The sequence below is a fragment of the Galeopterus variegatus genome, unplaced genomic scaffold (assembly GCF_000696425.1).
Source record: "Galeopterus variegatus unplaced genomic scaffold, G_variegatus-3.0.2 Scaffold11800, whole genome shotgun sequence".
Classification (NCBI taxonomy): domain Eukaryota; kingdom Metazoa; phylum Chordata; class Mammalia; order Dermoptera; family Cynocephalidae; genus Galeopterus; species Galeopterus variegatus.
In genome coordinates this window covers 33,773-48,707 of record NW_007737911.1, presented here as the reverse complement: position 1 = coordinate 48,707, position 14,935 = coordinate 33,773, and the positions used below count along the sequence as shown (strand labels likewise).

At 50.3% G+C, this 14,935-nt stretch overlaps 1 protein-coding gene across 1 annotated transcript; it reads left to right on the top strand.

The window, feature by feature from the left end:
- Window positions 1-1,067: 1,067 nt before the first annotated feature.
- Window positions 1,068-12,265, top strand: CAV3 (caveolin 3). The gene is made up of 3 exons (XM_008594886.1): window positions 1,068-1,099; window positions 1,615-1,745; window positions 11,527-12,265. Exons 2-3 carry the CDS (start codon window positions 1,632-1,634, stop codon window positions 11,866-11,868), a joined length of 456 nt encoding a protein of 151 aa, XP_008593108.1. The 5' UTR covers window positions 1,068-1,099; window positions 1,615-1,631; the 3' UTR covers window positions 11,869-12,265.
- Window positions 12,266-14,935: the final 2,670 nt, after the last annotated feature.

Sequence of the window (14,935 nt, the reverse complement as noted above, 5' to 3'; positions counted from 1 at the left end):
AGCCTTGAAACCTTCCATGGCTTCCCAGCACCTCCAGATACATCCATCCTCTTTAGCCTGACACTTGGGATACTTCAAAGCCAGGTCCAGGCTGAGCCGCAACCTGCTTCACCCCTCAGACCCCTGTGTACCAGCCACTTCACGCTTCTCAGTGTTCCTGTTTACACCACTCCTCGACATCTGTGGTCCTGCAACCTGACATGTTCCGTGTAGTGAACTCCTGCTGGTCCTTCAGCACCTAACTCTAAAGCCACCTCCTGCAGGAAGCCTTCCCTGATGCTCTCAGAGTAAGCTATTGCCTCCTATGGACTTCTAAGGTGAGCTCTTCGTAAAACAGCTCTGATGTGTAGCCACGCTGTGTTATCAACCACTGTATTATCATCACTTATCGTTTAATTGGTCTGTCCCCCTAGACTGGGAGCTCCTCAAGGCAGGGACAGAGCCTTATTGGTCTGTTTATTCCCAGCTGTTAGCAAATCCCGAATGAGCAGATGAACAGCTAAATGGATGCATAGACCCTGGCCCCTGGGGATTCAGAATGTCTCTCCTTCATGCTGCTGGGGCCTCAAGTGATGGCTGAGTTGGAAGGGGGCACAGGAAAACTGGGCAGGCATCTAAGAAGTGTGCATCCCATTGATCTATGTGGGTGTCTGGGGCCCAGAGATAGCCCAGAAGCTGTCACTGGGGGCAGGACCAAGGGCAGCTGCACATCCCCTCCACGTGGCACATCCTAGCGCAGGCTCGTGCTTCATAAGGCAGTGAGGGGGACTACCTCATCAGTGGTCCCCTCCCCCGTCTCATCCCCAGCCCCGCCCCACAGCACAGGACAGCAGCCACGCCTCCAGGGGAAAACCCCAGAAATGGGAAAACCTCAGACCTGCTCGAGGCGACTAAACAGCAGGGCCAGGTCCTAACAATGCAACGAGAATCGCGGCTGGTTCCCGAAGCCCGTTCCCGCGCGTGAGCCAGTCTCCTTTCCACAAGGGTAGGGAGAGTCCTGTTGTTCAAACAGCAGGGCCAGGTCCTAACAATGCAACGAGAATCGCGGCTGGTTCCTGAAGCCCGTTCCCGCGCGTGAGCCAGTCTCCTTTCCACAAGGGTAGGGAGAGTCCTGTTGTTATTATCATGTCCCCATTTACCAGGTGGGCACATAGTGGCCCAGGGACGTGAACCGTGCCTGAGGTCACACAGCGGGCATGAGGCAGAGCTGGGACCAACCCTGCTTTTCTTCTTGGGCAGCTGCTCCCAGAGAAGCCCAAATGCTGACAGCGCTGGGGCAAATTCCAGGGGCCCAACGGTGGCCGCCACCCACCTCAGCAGCGCCCAGGGAACACCAGGCCCTCCGCGCGCTCGCGTGAGGACAGTGCGGTGGCAGCCCCCTTTAAGGAGTGCTCGGCCTTCCAGAAGAGCTTCAGTCTTAATTTTAGCTTGGAGGCCTGCCACGGGAGGCTTTATCAAGAGGCAGGCCGAAGTTATGTAGGACAGCTGTCAGCCGGCATGCTGGGTGGGGCCTGTTTAGCCGGCGGGGACACAAGTCTGGGGACACTGAACTGGTCTCTCTGCCCCAAGTATTTTCAGCCCCGCCAGCCACACAGCTCGGATCTCCTTCTGCAGGTCCTCCCAGCTCCGTGATGATGGCCGAAGAGAACACAGATCTAGAGGCCCAGATCGTCAAGGACATTCACTGCAAGGAGATTGACCTGGTGAACCGGGACCCTAAGAACATTAACGAGGACATTGTCAAGGTAGGCTCTGTGGGCCTGCCTCGGTGGCCGGGTGCTCGGCAGGGGAGGGCTTCTGCTCCAGGCACCATCAGCTTCCCTGAAATGGGACTTGCTACTCTGTCTCCTCCAAACCCTTCAAAAAAAAAAAATCATTGTAAACCCTCAAAGTACCTTTAGTGTAAACAAGAGCAAAAATGTAGCTGCATATACATGACTCACATGTTGATCAGGACACAGGAAACGAGTCACAGAGAAAGTGCCTTCTTACTACTCTGAGACGCTTGCCATTCAGTCCTGGCCCTCGTCCCGGGAGGAACAGGAATAGGCAGCCAACCTGGGCTCTTTTCTGGGCCAGGGGGCATTTCTATGGTCTCCACGGTGGGCTTGGGGTTAAGCCCCAGAGGGCGGCTTCCAGCAGGGTGGTGGCCCCTGGAAGGGGCACTCTCTCCCCCAGAGCACTGCTTTCCCCTAGGGGGTGGGGGCCATGCCAGCCTCACCCCAGCTCCCCACCTCACCCCAGGCCCAGCAGCCAGGACAGGGCAGAGGCCTCTCAGAGGGCACCAGGTCCCTGAAAGGGAATGCTCAGAGTTGTCCAGCCTTTGGGGAGTCTCCCCCACGGTCCTTGACTGAAGTCAGGCCTCTTTACTCAGCCCATGACTCCAGCAGCCTGGCTGCCTCCAGGCCCACACCCTCAATCCAACCTCCACTCAGTGGCCAGAGGGATCTTTCTAAAGTGGAATTCCTCAGAGCAGGGTCCCCAACCACCAGCAGCAGTCACGGAGGGGCTGTTAATGGGGTAGGTGCTGGGGGCCTCCCAGATCCTACTGAATACATCAGATTCTCAGATCAGTGCTGTTCAATAGAAATAGAATGCAGCCCAGGATGCAATCATCCTATGGAATTTTACATTTCCCAGCAACTACATCTAAAAAGGGAAAAACAAAGGAAATTAATTTTCATGATACTTTTATTTGACCTTATATATCCTAAATAGTATCATTTCCACATATAATCGATATAAAACAATTACCAACAAAAAATTGTACAGTCTTTCTTCATCTTCAAAATTCAGTCTGTAACTTATGGTACATCTTAGTTCAGACTCCAAATTTTTATCAGAAATATTTGTTCTGTATTCAATTTCATAAAATTTGTAGTTGAAAACCGATTCATGTGCCCAAATTGTTCCAAACATTCTTAGAAGGTTTCCAATAATGGAATCAAGTATTGGTTTTTACATTTTAATTAAAATGAAACACAATTTAGAATTCTTGAGTTGCACCAGCCACAGTTCTAGTGCTCAAAGCTTGTGGCCACTGGATTAAACAATACGGCTAGGGCTTGTTCTAAAGCCCCACCCCTGCGTTACCATCCTTCACTGGGGCACCTCCCATGCTGGGTACAGTCTAACCTCTCCACTTGGTTTTCCAAACCCAGCATAGTCTGGCCCAACCTGCTACTTCTGCCTGGTTTGGGTCCACCTGCCAGCCCCCACACTGTGCCTTTGCCAGGAGTGCCTGCCTCCCCTCCTCCATGGGTGGATGCCCTGCTCAGCCTTCAAGGGCCAACTCAAATGTCGCCTCCTCCAGGAAGCCTTCCCCGACTCCTCCAGGCAATCAGTTGCACCCTCCTCTGTGCCCCCACCTCACTTGGGGCGTCTCTCCACAACAGCTCCTGTTAAGCTATATGTTACATTTACACAAACCATCAGTGGTGGGATAGGATATATATCACAGCACAGGGTGAAATGCTGCAATGGGGAAAATTAGGGAGCAAACTTTACAAAGTATAAAGCACTATATAAATGTAAACTATTATTTGTCATGGTTTCTGCAATGTGGTCTATCAGGAATAGTCCTGAACTTGACTTTAACAGCTGCTGTACCTAAAAACAATGACACTGGACAAGTCACCGAGGTTTTCTGAGCCTCAGTTTCCTCTGGAAATATCTTTTACCTCCATCATGTAAATGGATCTCAGACTGTGCAATAGAAATATACTGTGAGGATTAAATGACACGAGGGAGTTGAAAGTGTCTGACATAGCCCCCGGCACACAGCAAGGGCAGGACAAATATGAGCTGAATAGGAGCTTCAAGGAGTTTGCAGTCTAGACGACAAGAGAACTAAGCCATGTACCAGCGTTTATAGCCAGGTTACCCTCTGGGGGTGGAGGAAAGGACCCCCTGGGAGACGTGCTCTCTAAAGGAGACCCACAATAGGCAGCAAGTGCAGAGGGACTCTTGGGTCCTATCGAGCCAGAAAGGAGCTGACTCCAGGCTCCGGGCCCAGATTATAATCCAGAGGGAGAGGCGGGGGCGGACACACAGATGTGGCGGCTTTAGGCAGCCTCCCCCGGGGCTGAGAGCTGTCCTCACCTGGAGGCCCTGAGCCCCAGAAGGGAGCTGACTCCAGGCTCCGGGCCCAGATTATAATCCAGAGGGAGAGGCGGGGGCGGACACACAGATGTGGCAGCTTTAGGCAGCCTCCCCCGGGGCTGAGAGCTGTCCTCACCTGGAGGCCCTGAGCCCCAGAAAAACAGCACAAAACTAAAGAGCCCCATGAATAATTTTGCCCAGAGGAGATTGTTATTTGGTATTTTTTGGACATTCTCTAGTTTGGGGAGCTATTTGATTTTTTCTTTCTTTTGTTTTTAATGAGTATGAAATGAAAAGTTTATAAATACAGAACAGGGATCATAAAACAGAGTCAGATAAATACCATGAGTAGGTTCAAGTAGACTTCAGGTTTATATTACGATCTGTTAAAGAATAGCGAAAAAGAGGAAGGGAGAGAAGACTGGGGCTGGGAGGGGTGGGGGAGCTGTCTGAACAGGACCGCCTGGGTGTCTGTCATCGACTGGGGAAAGACAGGATAGAGAGACAGGGAGGGAAGAGGGAATGAGGGATTGAAAGAGACAGAGAGAAAGAAAAACAAGACTGAGGCCCACAGGAAGGTTCAGAAGGCCCTGGCAGGGCCCCGGGCGGCACCTGTCTGGATAGCAGGTTTCTTATGGGCTAGAATGAGTGACACAGAAACAATGCTGCAGACCCCAGTTCTGATCCCAGCCCCAACATTAATTTGCTATGTGATTCTAGGAAAATCCCTTTTCCTCTCTGGGCCTGAGTCCCTGGTGCAGATAGATGCTGGGTGGAGCAGCCACCAGCTGCTGAGGTTTCACACAGAAAAGTCAAGGACGTTGCGTAGGAGATAGACCCACCAAGTCCATGGACTTGACTTCCAGCAAAAGGAGGCAGTCCCTTTTGGCACTGCCCTTGAACCCAGGCTGGAAAATGAGTGCCTAAGACAGACAGAGAGTCCTGTATACCCCAACAGACTTAAACTATGGTCTCCAAAGTTTGGGGCTGGGCCCAGGGCAGAGCAGAAGGTCAGGGGAGGTTAGAGCTGAGGAACTGGAATTCCCTTTCCCAACCCGCCACTCTCACCAACACTGATTTCACAGATTGTGCTGTCTCTGAGGCCACGGACATGAGCAGGACAGACCCACTGTGTGCAAGCCCCCACACTGGGCTCGGGGTGTGAATGCATGCTCGAGATCCCTGGGGCACTCCAGCTTGCCAGGGGGTGCACCTGGGGACACCTCTGCCTTCTGACCCTAGTTGGAAAGGCTCCAGCACCCTCCTCCACGAGCACCTCAGGACTTCAGCCCACCCCGAGGTCCTCCTGAGTGATATCCATGAGGGCTCAGGGCTGGCTCATCAATACCGCTCCCTCTCCCCAACTCACACTTAAGCACCCCAGTCCTAAAACAACAGTGCTTGAGCCCAAAAGGTCATGCAGGTCCTTCAGCTTCTGGATTCAACTCCTCTCTGCTCAGGTGCTGCATGTTGGCCTTCCAACGAGGCAGGGAGACAGACATGGTCTCATTATACTAGTTCCTACCCCACCTCCAACCCACATCCACCACAAAACACCCTCCTCCTTTAGAAAAACAAGCACCCTTTGCCTATCAGCTGCAGCTAATAAACACCCAGACAAAGCAGCAGCCCATCACTTCTGCAGACTCTTGCTCCCAGTTCGGGTCCATCTGGGCCACCCTGTTGCACGAGGATGAACCTGACCTGATACTTCCCCTTGAGAAGAATCCAGCCCAACAGAGAGAGTGAGACCGGAATAATGTGACCACACACAGAAGTGCTGAACACCAGGAGTTAGTGCCGGATGAATTGGCCTGGAGGTTAGGGGAGGAAGAACTCACTTTCACCTGAGAAAATCAGGAGCTGGCTTTATGGGGAGGTGGTATCTAAGGTGCATTTAAAAATCAGAAAAATTTAAAATGTGGAATGGGGGGGACAAGTATTTCCAAGAAGAAGAAACAGGGTAAGCCAAGGTGTAGAGGTTTTCACAGCACTGGGAAGTGCTGGGCAGATCTGGGAAATGTGAGGAGCAGGCCCTGCCCCTGCCCCACCTGTGTTCACAGCAGAAATTGCTGATGGATCATAGCACCATTCCAGGGAGCCAAGCCCCATCCACTAGTCAGAGCTGGCACAGCAGATTTGCTGCTCTGTCTTCAGAACAATGAATTGTCAAATGGGGTTAGGACCAAGCATCTGCAAGGGAATTCCTGGGAGAGAAGGTGGGAAGAGCAGGCTGAGGCTGGATCATGGAGGGTCATCCAGCCCACCAGTCATTCCATGCTGGCAATTCCTTCCTCTGGACATGTCTTACCCTCTATCAATGATCTCTAAGATGGGCTGCATTGGACCAACCCACATTGAGGTATTAAGACTTAGTGTCATGAGGCTCCTGGGTTTCGACTGGTCTAGAATTTTCCTAAATGCAGTCCTGGGCCACCAGAAGTTCTTACTCAGCCAAGCTGGTGAGCATTTTGCCCCCGTGCCCCTCACCTACAGAGGACAAGCCTGGCGTCCAGAGTCATCACCTGTGTTCCCTGAAGACACACTGTATCAAGTTTTGACCCCTGTCTAACAAATTATCCCAAGACTTGATGGCTTAAAGCACCGGCCACTCTGTGATCTCCACGGGTTGACTGGGCTCAGCTAGGCAGTCCTGCTCGCTCCCTGGGGCCAAAGTCACCTGGGGCTCCACTGAGCACCAACATCTGCAATGGTTCACTCATGCCTGGGGCATTGGCAGAGATAGCTGGAAGGCAAGGCTTAGCTGGGATTCTGGGATGGCTGGGTCTCTATCTCTGTGTACTTTCAGGCCTCTCCCTTCATGTGGCCTCTCCACCAGTCTCTAGAGCAGGGTAAAGTCATGGACTTCTAACATGATGGCTCAGGGCTCCCAAAAGCAGAAGCTTCCAGGCCTTCTTAAGGCTCAGTTCTGGAACTGGCACAGCATCCCTTCTTCCACATTTTGGTAGTTAAGGTGAGTCACAGAGCAAGCCCAGACTCAAGATGGGATGAGACTACCCAAAGACATAAACACTGAGAGGCATGACTAATGGGGTCATCTCTTAAAAACTAGCCAACCACCCAAAATCACACAGTAATTCAATGGCCAAGTGAAGGTTGAAATTATAATTCTGTCCCCCCACCAGAGCTGGTGCACAGCCAAGCCTAGAATTCCACCTGGGGTACTTCCGCCACTCCCCCACTCCAACCTGCCCCAGCTTTCCTGAAGGCAGGGGCTGAAAGGCCAGGAGAGGGGATGAGAAGAGACCAGCAAGGGCTCACTGCAATGCTGATGCCCAGAAGGGCAGGTTCCTTTCTTTCTCCTTGCAGCCCTCTCTTATCTCAGTCTCTTCTTCCTCCTTTCCATGATCCCAAGTCCCTTTATGCCCCAGGTACCTCGGTAGGATGCTCTTGACCCCAAGCTCCATATAATGCCTGGCTACCCCATCCCCCCATCAGAACCAGCCTGTGCTGTGTTCTGTGCCTCAGCTCCTGCAATGACCCTGGGCAAGGAGGCTGCAGAGAGGATTCGGACACACACTTTGATGTCAGGCTGCCATGGGCTCCACTCCGCTTGCCCCCTACATGCCGTGTGAAATAACAAATATGAGATACGTGGCCAGAAACTGACACTTATGAGGGCCAAATGCATTGTGGGTGTCACTATGGTCGTCATCCCAGTTGAAAAGAATTCTATTACTGTTATTACCAAGTATAACAAAAGAAGAAAAGCATTGCCATTTTTCAGCTGTTTTTGCAGCTATCACCTCATTTTAGCTTCCTATGGTGAAGGGCCAATTTTATTGTTATTATTCCAATCTCTTGTACACCAATATTTTTGTAAAATGCAATAAAAATTAATTGTTATAGTAATGAAATGAAAAACAGGCCTGCAAATATAAGCTTCACTTTTTATTATTATTAGATTCGACAAACATAAAATTACTATGTCAAATTTTTATGAATATTACTAAAGCCTTGTTCTCACCTTCTGTACTCCCCTTGTCAGAGTGGGGATGGGGCACTGACTGTGGGCCACCTTTGGGTAGCAAAATAATAGGCAAGGAAACTGGGACCCAGTAAAACTGTGCCACTTGCATGAGTCTCGACAAACATAAAATTACTATGTCAAATTTTTATGAATATTACTAAAGCCTTGCTCTCACCTTCTGTACTCCCCTTGTCAGAGTGGGGATGGGGCACTGACTGTGGGCCACCTTTAGGTAGCAAAATAATAGGCAAGGAAACTGGGACCCAGTAAAACTGTGCCACTTGCATGAGTCTTCAGACTCTAAAGCTAACCCTGTGTCACTAGGGATCTTGGCCCAATCCTCTCTGTGTAGAGTTAGAAAAAAAAAAAAAAAAACAGAGGCCCAGAGAGGGAACTTGCCACTCCCCAAATCACACAGTAACTCAATGGCCAAGTAAAGACTGAAACCATATGTGCATCCCCCTGCCAGAGCTAATTCCCCCACCCACAGATACCTTATCTGAATTGTCCAGAGGCCTGGATGTCCAAGGACTGAGTCATGCAAGACTCTGGGGGAGATATTTGTGACAGGGGGTGGCTGCTGGCCACCCCAACATCCTCGAGCAATGCCTGGCCCTGGTGTCCTGCAATTTCCCTGCCCTCTCCTTCCCTTCCCTCTCAGGGACTGCAGCGGCTGCACTGGCTGGTTCCCATTAACCAACTGGCCCTCTTGCTGTTCCAAAAATAAATATGCCTGAGAAGGGAACACCAGCTGAATGAGAGGCCATCATTCTCCTCCTCCCACCCTCCGCCCCTCTCTCCAGCTGCACACATAGCCCTGAGGCTCAGCCAGTGGATCTAGCCCCTCAGCCTACCACCCTCCAAGAAAAAACCAACTCCCTTCCACTTCTTGGAAGGAATTAAGGAGTGAAGTCACTGTGTGGGCTTCTGATACACTGGCACAGCTGCCTAGACCTGAGCCGGGTCTTATAAATATCTCCCCAAACTAGCACACTGTGGCCAAAGCTCTCTTGATGCCCAAATCCGAGTTAGGGGGGCAGCTGCCTTCTCCTTGCATAGCCCAGCCCTCTGATAGCTGTCTTCTGAGTCACACAAAACAGAGCAGGTGCCCCATGCACAACACCCAAAGGCAATCCCTGGAAGTAATTCAAATGTCAGCACCAATGGCTTCTGTGAAAACACAATAATTAAAAGACACAACAGAGAGATCTTTGGGGGTAGGATTATTACTGTAAGCAAGAAAATGAGGGAAAGAAAGTCTCCATTCATCTTATCAGCTCAGTCTGAAACCCACACACACACATTTATGACTAGGTAGGCTGGATAATTATTCTAGTTGTAATCTCAGGTGTCAGAACTTCTGAAGTATATTTTCATAGGAACTTCAGAGCATTTGAACAAATAATTACTGTCACTGAGCACCTACAACTTGCCAGATATTGTGCTAAGCACTGCCCAAGAGGTGGTGTGCCTCACACAAAGTGCATGCTCGATAAATGTTTGTTTGGATGGATGGATGGATGGATGGATGGATGGGTACGTAGATAGATGGATAGATGAACGTGTAGGTAGATGGATGGATGGAAGGATAGATGGATGGATAGAAGGGAGGATGGATGGGCAGGTGGACAGATGAATGGGTGGGTAGATGGATGGATAGATGAAGGAAAAATATCTCTATTCCTCGCAACAAGGTTATAAGAAATAGCAACACCATTTTTACAGATGAGGAATGAAACTCAGAGAGGTTAAGTGATCTCCCAGAGTCATTCCTCTGCTCAGCAACAGCACTGGTCTGCAAGCCCACCTTAGAGGCTGGAGCTTCTTGTTGAAGAAAGCCCTCAGTAACGACCTCCTCCACCACCCGCAGCTAACAGTTATTAATCAGGTCCTCTGTGCCAGATACCATTCTGCATATTTACATGTCTTAATTTATTTAACCCTCCAACAATCTTTATGAGACGGTAACGACCTCCTCCACCACCCGCAGCTAACAGTTATTAATCAGGTCCTCTGTGCCGGATACCATTCTGCATATTTACATGTCTTAATTTATTTAACCCTCCAACAATCTTTATGAGACAAAGCTAGGAAAGTGAGGCCTAGAAAAGCTACGTAACTTGCTCCACGTCACCCAGCCAGTGAGCAGCCATGCAGACTCAGACCTCAGCAGTGTGACTCCAGAGCCGGGGCCCTTCTCCACTCTGATACCTCCGAGAGGTCAGGCACAGATAAAAGTGTTGAAAGGAGGAATATGCTGGAACACATTTACAAAGCAAGCTGGGCTGCACAGGGGCTGGGGAAATGGCTGACCCTTGGAGCTGGCAGGTGGCTGGGGAGAGGGGGCCCTGGGCCCTGCCTGGGGGAAGGTCTCTGGCTGACAAGGGCAAGAAAACAAGTTCAGCCTCCTCTTCAAGGTTCTTCAGGCTGCTCTACCACATGCAGATCCCAGACACCTTTCCTAGCCAGGGAGGCTCGTCCTGGGGACAGTACTGCCCTCACTTTGCCACATGCCAGGAGAGCTCCCAGACCTATGTGCCTCACTCCTATCCTCACTCCCAGCCCCAACTACAGTGGCCAGAACAAACTGCTCAAAACCCAGATCTGCCCAAGTCACTCCTATGCAAAAGCCTTCAAAGGGCCCACCACAGGGAAGTCGTCCGGCCTCCCCTTCCAGCCTCGCTCCGGCCGTTCTGGGCTTGCACTGGGCCTTCCCAAAGCGCCTGCGCCTCCGTGAGGGCCCACACTTCTACCCCACAAGCTCCTCCCAGTTACAGCTCCTCCTGCCCCAAACACTCTTTTCCTGCCCGCACCTGTCCCTTCACCTGGCCACTTTCAGGTAACAGCTTAGTTAAGATGTCTCTTCCACGAGGGAGGCTTCTTTAACCCCTGGTCTGAATTAAATGATCCTCTTGTGGAACACAGACCTCTGATTCTCCCTTAACCGAGCAATTACCACTGTGGTGTAACTGCCCACCATAAACTCCACGAGTACAGGAACCTGTGCTTGTTCACCGTCTATCCACAGGCGCTCAGGACGAATATCACTCTCTAGCTCCCTTAGGATCGTAAAATAATAAAATGTGACAGCCGTGACTCTAGCCCTGCCTCTAACTTACTGTTGGCTTTAAGCAAACACCTCAACTTCCCTGGGCCTGTTTGTCCATCCACACAATGAGGGGTTTGGACAGGCCATGTGCTGTGCCTGCTGCTCTAGCACAGTGTGGCGCAGCCCGGCAGGGAGTTTCTGAGAAATGCAGTCTCAAGCCCCACCCTGGACCTGGTGGGTCAGAATCCCTGTGGGCGGCAGGGGTGGGGGGGGGTTTCAACCATCTGGGTTTAACAAGCCCTTTGGGGGTTCTGACACACCCATGCAAAAGCTCTAGAAGTGGGTGGATACTGTGAGTTGAGGATTCCCCTTCTCACCCCTGCAGGTGGATTTTGAAGACGTGATCGCGGAGCCCGTGGGCACCTACAGCTTCGACAGCGTGTGGAAGGTGAGCTACACCACCTTCACCGTCTCCAAGTACTGGTGCTACCGCCTGCTGTCCACGCTGCTGGGCGTCCCGCTGGCCCTGCTCTGGGGCTTCCTGTTCGCCTGCATCTCCTTCTGCCACATCTGGGCAGTGGTGCCATGCATTAAGAGCTACCTGATCGAGATCCAGTGCATCAGCCACATCTACTCACTCTGCATCCGCACTTTCTGCAACCCGCTCTTTGCCGCCCTGGGCCAGATCTGCAGCAGCATCAAGGTGGTGCTGCGGAAGGAAATCTGAGCCAGGTGGGGCAAGGGGTGGCGGGGCAGGGCAGTCAGGCCAGGCTGGCCCCGGTACTGCTCTACGAGGCTGCTGGCGAGCTCTTTCTCCTTAGGGACTGCTCCTTTCCCCCCATAATGAAAGCACGTGGTGTAGGGAAGCCAGAAAGAAAAGACAGCCCAGCCACAGAAGCACAATGGCCCTTCCCCCTGCCCCGGCCCGACCACCACGCCCTGTGCCGGGCGTGAGGGAGGACCGTTGCTAAGAGGCAGCTACCGCAAGTCTTTGCGCTCACTGTACTGTAACAGCAGAAACCAGCACTCAGCTTCCCCCGGGGCCGCCTGTCCACGCACGCCCAGGACAGCGACCAGTGACGACGGCGTTAGGAGGATGGCTCCAATAAAAGGTTTTGGCAGCATTCAGGGAATGCCGTGTTTTGTTTATGTTCATAGGTTGCTATGTGTGTGTGTTCTGACCAGCTCCAACAACATATTTTACTACCCCGAGACACAGAAACAGAGAAAGTTGGTTATCCCTTTCCTTGGCCAAATCCAAGAACCAGAACTGAGTTTGCTTTTTCTTGGGATTCCACTTACTCACCGGATATCTGCTCCTCCATGTTTCTTGGAAGATTTTGTCCAAATGAATTCCATTGCCACTGTGCCAGCTAATGGCCACCAATGGAGGAAAATGGCCCTTGGGCTGGCAGGGGCAGGTGACCCTCCCTGAGTACCACTGAGGGCAGGGACTGGGTTCAAACCTCTCTGAACTTCCCCATTGGCTCACCAGACACCCAGCCCCTGACACACCTGGCACTGCCCATTGGCATGTGTACGCCTTCAGCCCTCGGACATGTGATGAGGGCATATGGTCCAACTTGTGTGAGTGTGGGCTCACTGTGGAAACAGAAAGTGATAGAAACCACATATCTATCTCCTCCCCCTACAAAAAGAAACAGTTCACAAAACCCAGCAATCGCACATTCTTCAGACAACTTGTGTGAGTGTGGGCTCACTGTGGAAACAGAAAGTGATAGAAACCACATGTCTATCTCCTCCCCCTACAAAAAGAAACAGTTCACAAAACCCAGCAATCGCACATTCTTCAGGGCTGCTTTTCCCAAGTAAGGAGAGGGGAGTTTGTGTGGTCAAATTTGTTTGGAAATGCTGTATATTTCTCTCAGAGGTTTTCAATAGACATTAGCACGTTAAAGGCTCTGACAAGTCCTGCAGTAAAGAACTCTGCTTAGTCCAGTATCCCCCAATCCTATCTTAACTTTTCTCTTTTATTTATGCAATGCCCATTTAAGTCTCATAAAATTAAGGTTTCACTGCATTTTTCAAGTTTTCAGAGGTGTCCTCTCTTTGATTCCTGGCCATGAGTCCAAGGGGTCTTGGACGGGGCAGGGGGCAGTGTGGCAGAGTAGAGCACACGTGGATTGGGAGCTAGGACATAGGGGGCCTCAGTTCTAGTCCTGTCTCTGCTTCTAGTTGCCTTCTCTGGCCTCAACTTGATCATCCATAAAATGATCTCTAATGTCCATTTCAGCTCTAAAATTTGCCCGTTTTTGCTTTTTCTAACATCATATGTAATTTTCAAACACAGAGAGAAGTTGAAAGGATTCACAGTGAACAGCTATATACCCACATCTAGGTTCTACAATTAACATTTTACTGCCTCTGCTTCATCACAACTATGTCCAACTCTCCAATCTCATCTTTCTTTATGCATTTTTAAAAAATAAGTTGCAGATATCAGTACATTTGACCCCTAAACACCTCACCACTCAACTCTTGTTTTTGTAGATGAGAAAATTGCAGCCCAGAGAGGTCAACAGACTCACCAAAAGGTGCACAGCTAGCCAGTGGCCCAGGCTCCTCCTGCTGAAAAGGATTAAGACCAGTCTTGCTTATAGCCTCCTCAAAGAACCAGCCCTTCCAAATGTCTCTTGGAATCCTTAGGCCATCAGGTTCAGACTTGGAATCTTGGGTTATGCAGAGATCTTCACCATCCTGTTATTTGCTGTAACTGCATTTGACTATGACTCCAATTTCTCAAGTCCACCCTTTCTCTACGGGCAGACTGTGGCAAGTGCTCAATTACCCAAGAAGTTTGCAGAATTAGAGAAAGGACCCACATCTGAGTAGGGTGTACATCTGAGGAGTTCTGTTTTCTTCAGGAATCTCCTTAAGAAGTAACGCACAGAAAAGTGCATTGAAGGTGTAGTGAGAATGGGGTGAGGCAGGAGGGAGTCACACTCCCTCTCATGCACTATGTACGAATCATGGGCGACTCTTATTTAAAATGTAGGTTCTAGGGGCCCCAGCTCCAGAGTCCAATTCAATAGTGGGGCCCAGGAATCTGCATTTTAACACAAACCCATTTGTGATTCTGCAGGTGGTCTCCAAATCTTCCTTTAAGAAATATTTGTTACGGTCCCTTTAAAGTGAAAATCTAGAATCCTGCTATCTCCAGAGTTAGATTATGACACATAGTGGGTTTGGGGACATCAAGCAAGAGCTTCATTCCTGAATCTTAGAGCCTCTAGGGTGCTTACGGTGCATGCGCCTGTCACAATCAGGCAGAGCTCTGGAGCCCTGCAGGGGAACTGGAGTCTGCAAGCCATCAGCTATGGTCACTGTTTCTGAGCAGGAAAAAGAGGTCAAAGCAATGTATGAAAAAAAATGTTTATTAAGTGCACCTTTTATAAAGCAGCTAATGAAGCAGACATCTCATGATTGGCCACATCACTCACCAATTGGGATATACACAGGGCACCACAGAAAGTCACCACGGTAGAACAAAATCAAGGAATTCATAGTTTGCATTAAGCAGCATTTCACTGCAATTGAATGCAAAAAAGGTTAAATACTTTGAAACCAGGACTTTCATAAAATGCAGCCTGCATTGTCTCCTTATGCGTCTTGAAGGGGTAACACATAGACTCATTCCAAAAGGAGATCAAATTATGTGATAGATTTTTTTTTTCAGGGACTAAAGAAATAAGGTCAGAGTCTACACATTCATTTCTAATGATCAGAACCATGAAACATTCCAGAAGACAACCTGAACGCTCCAGTTTATTGGC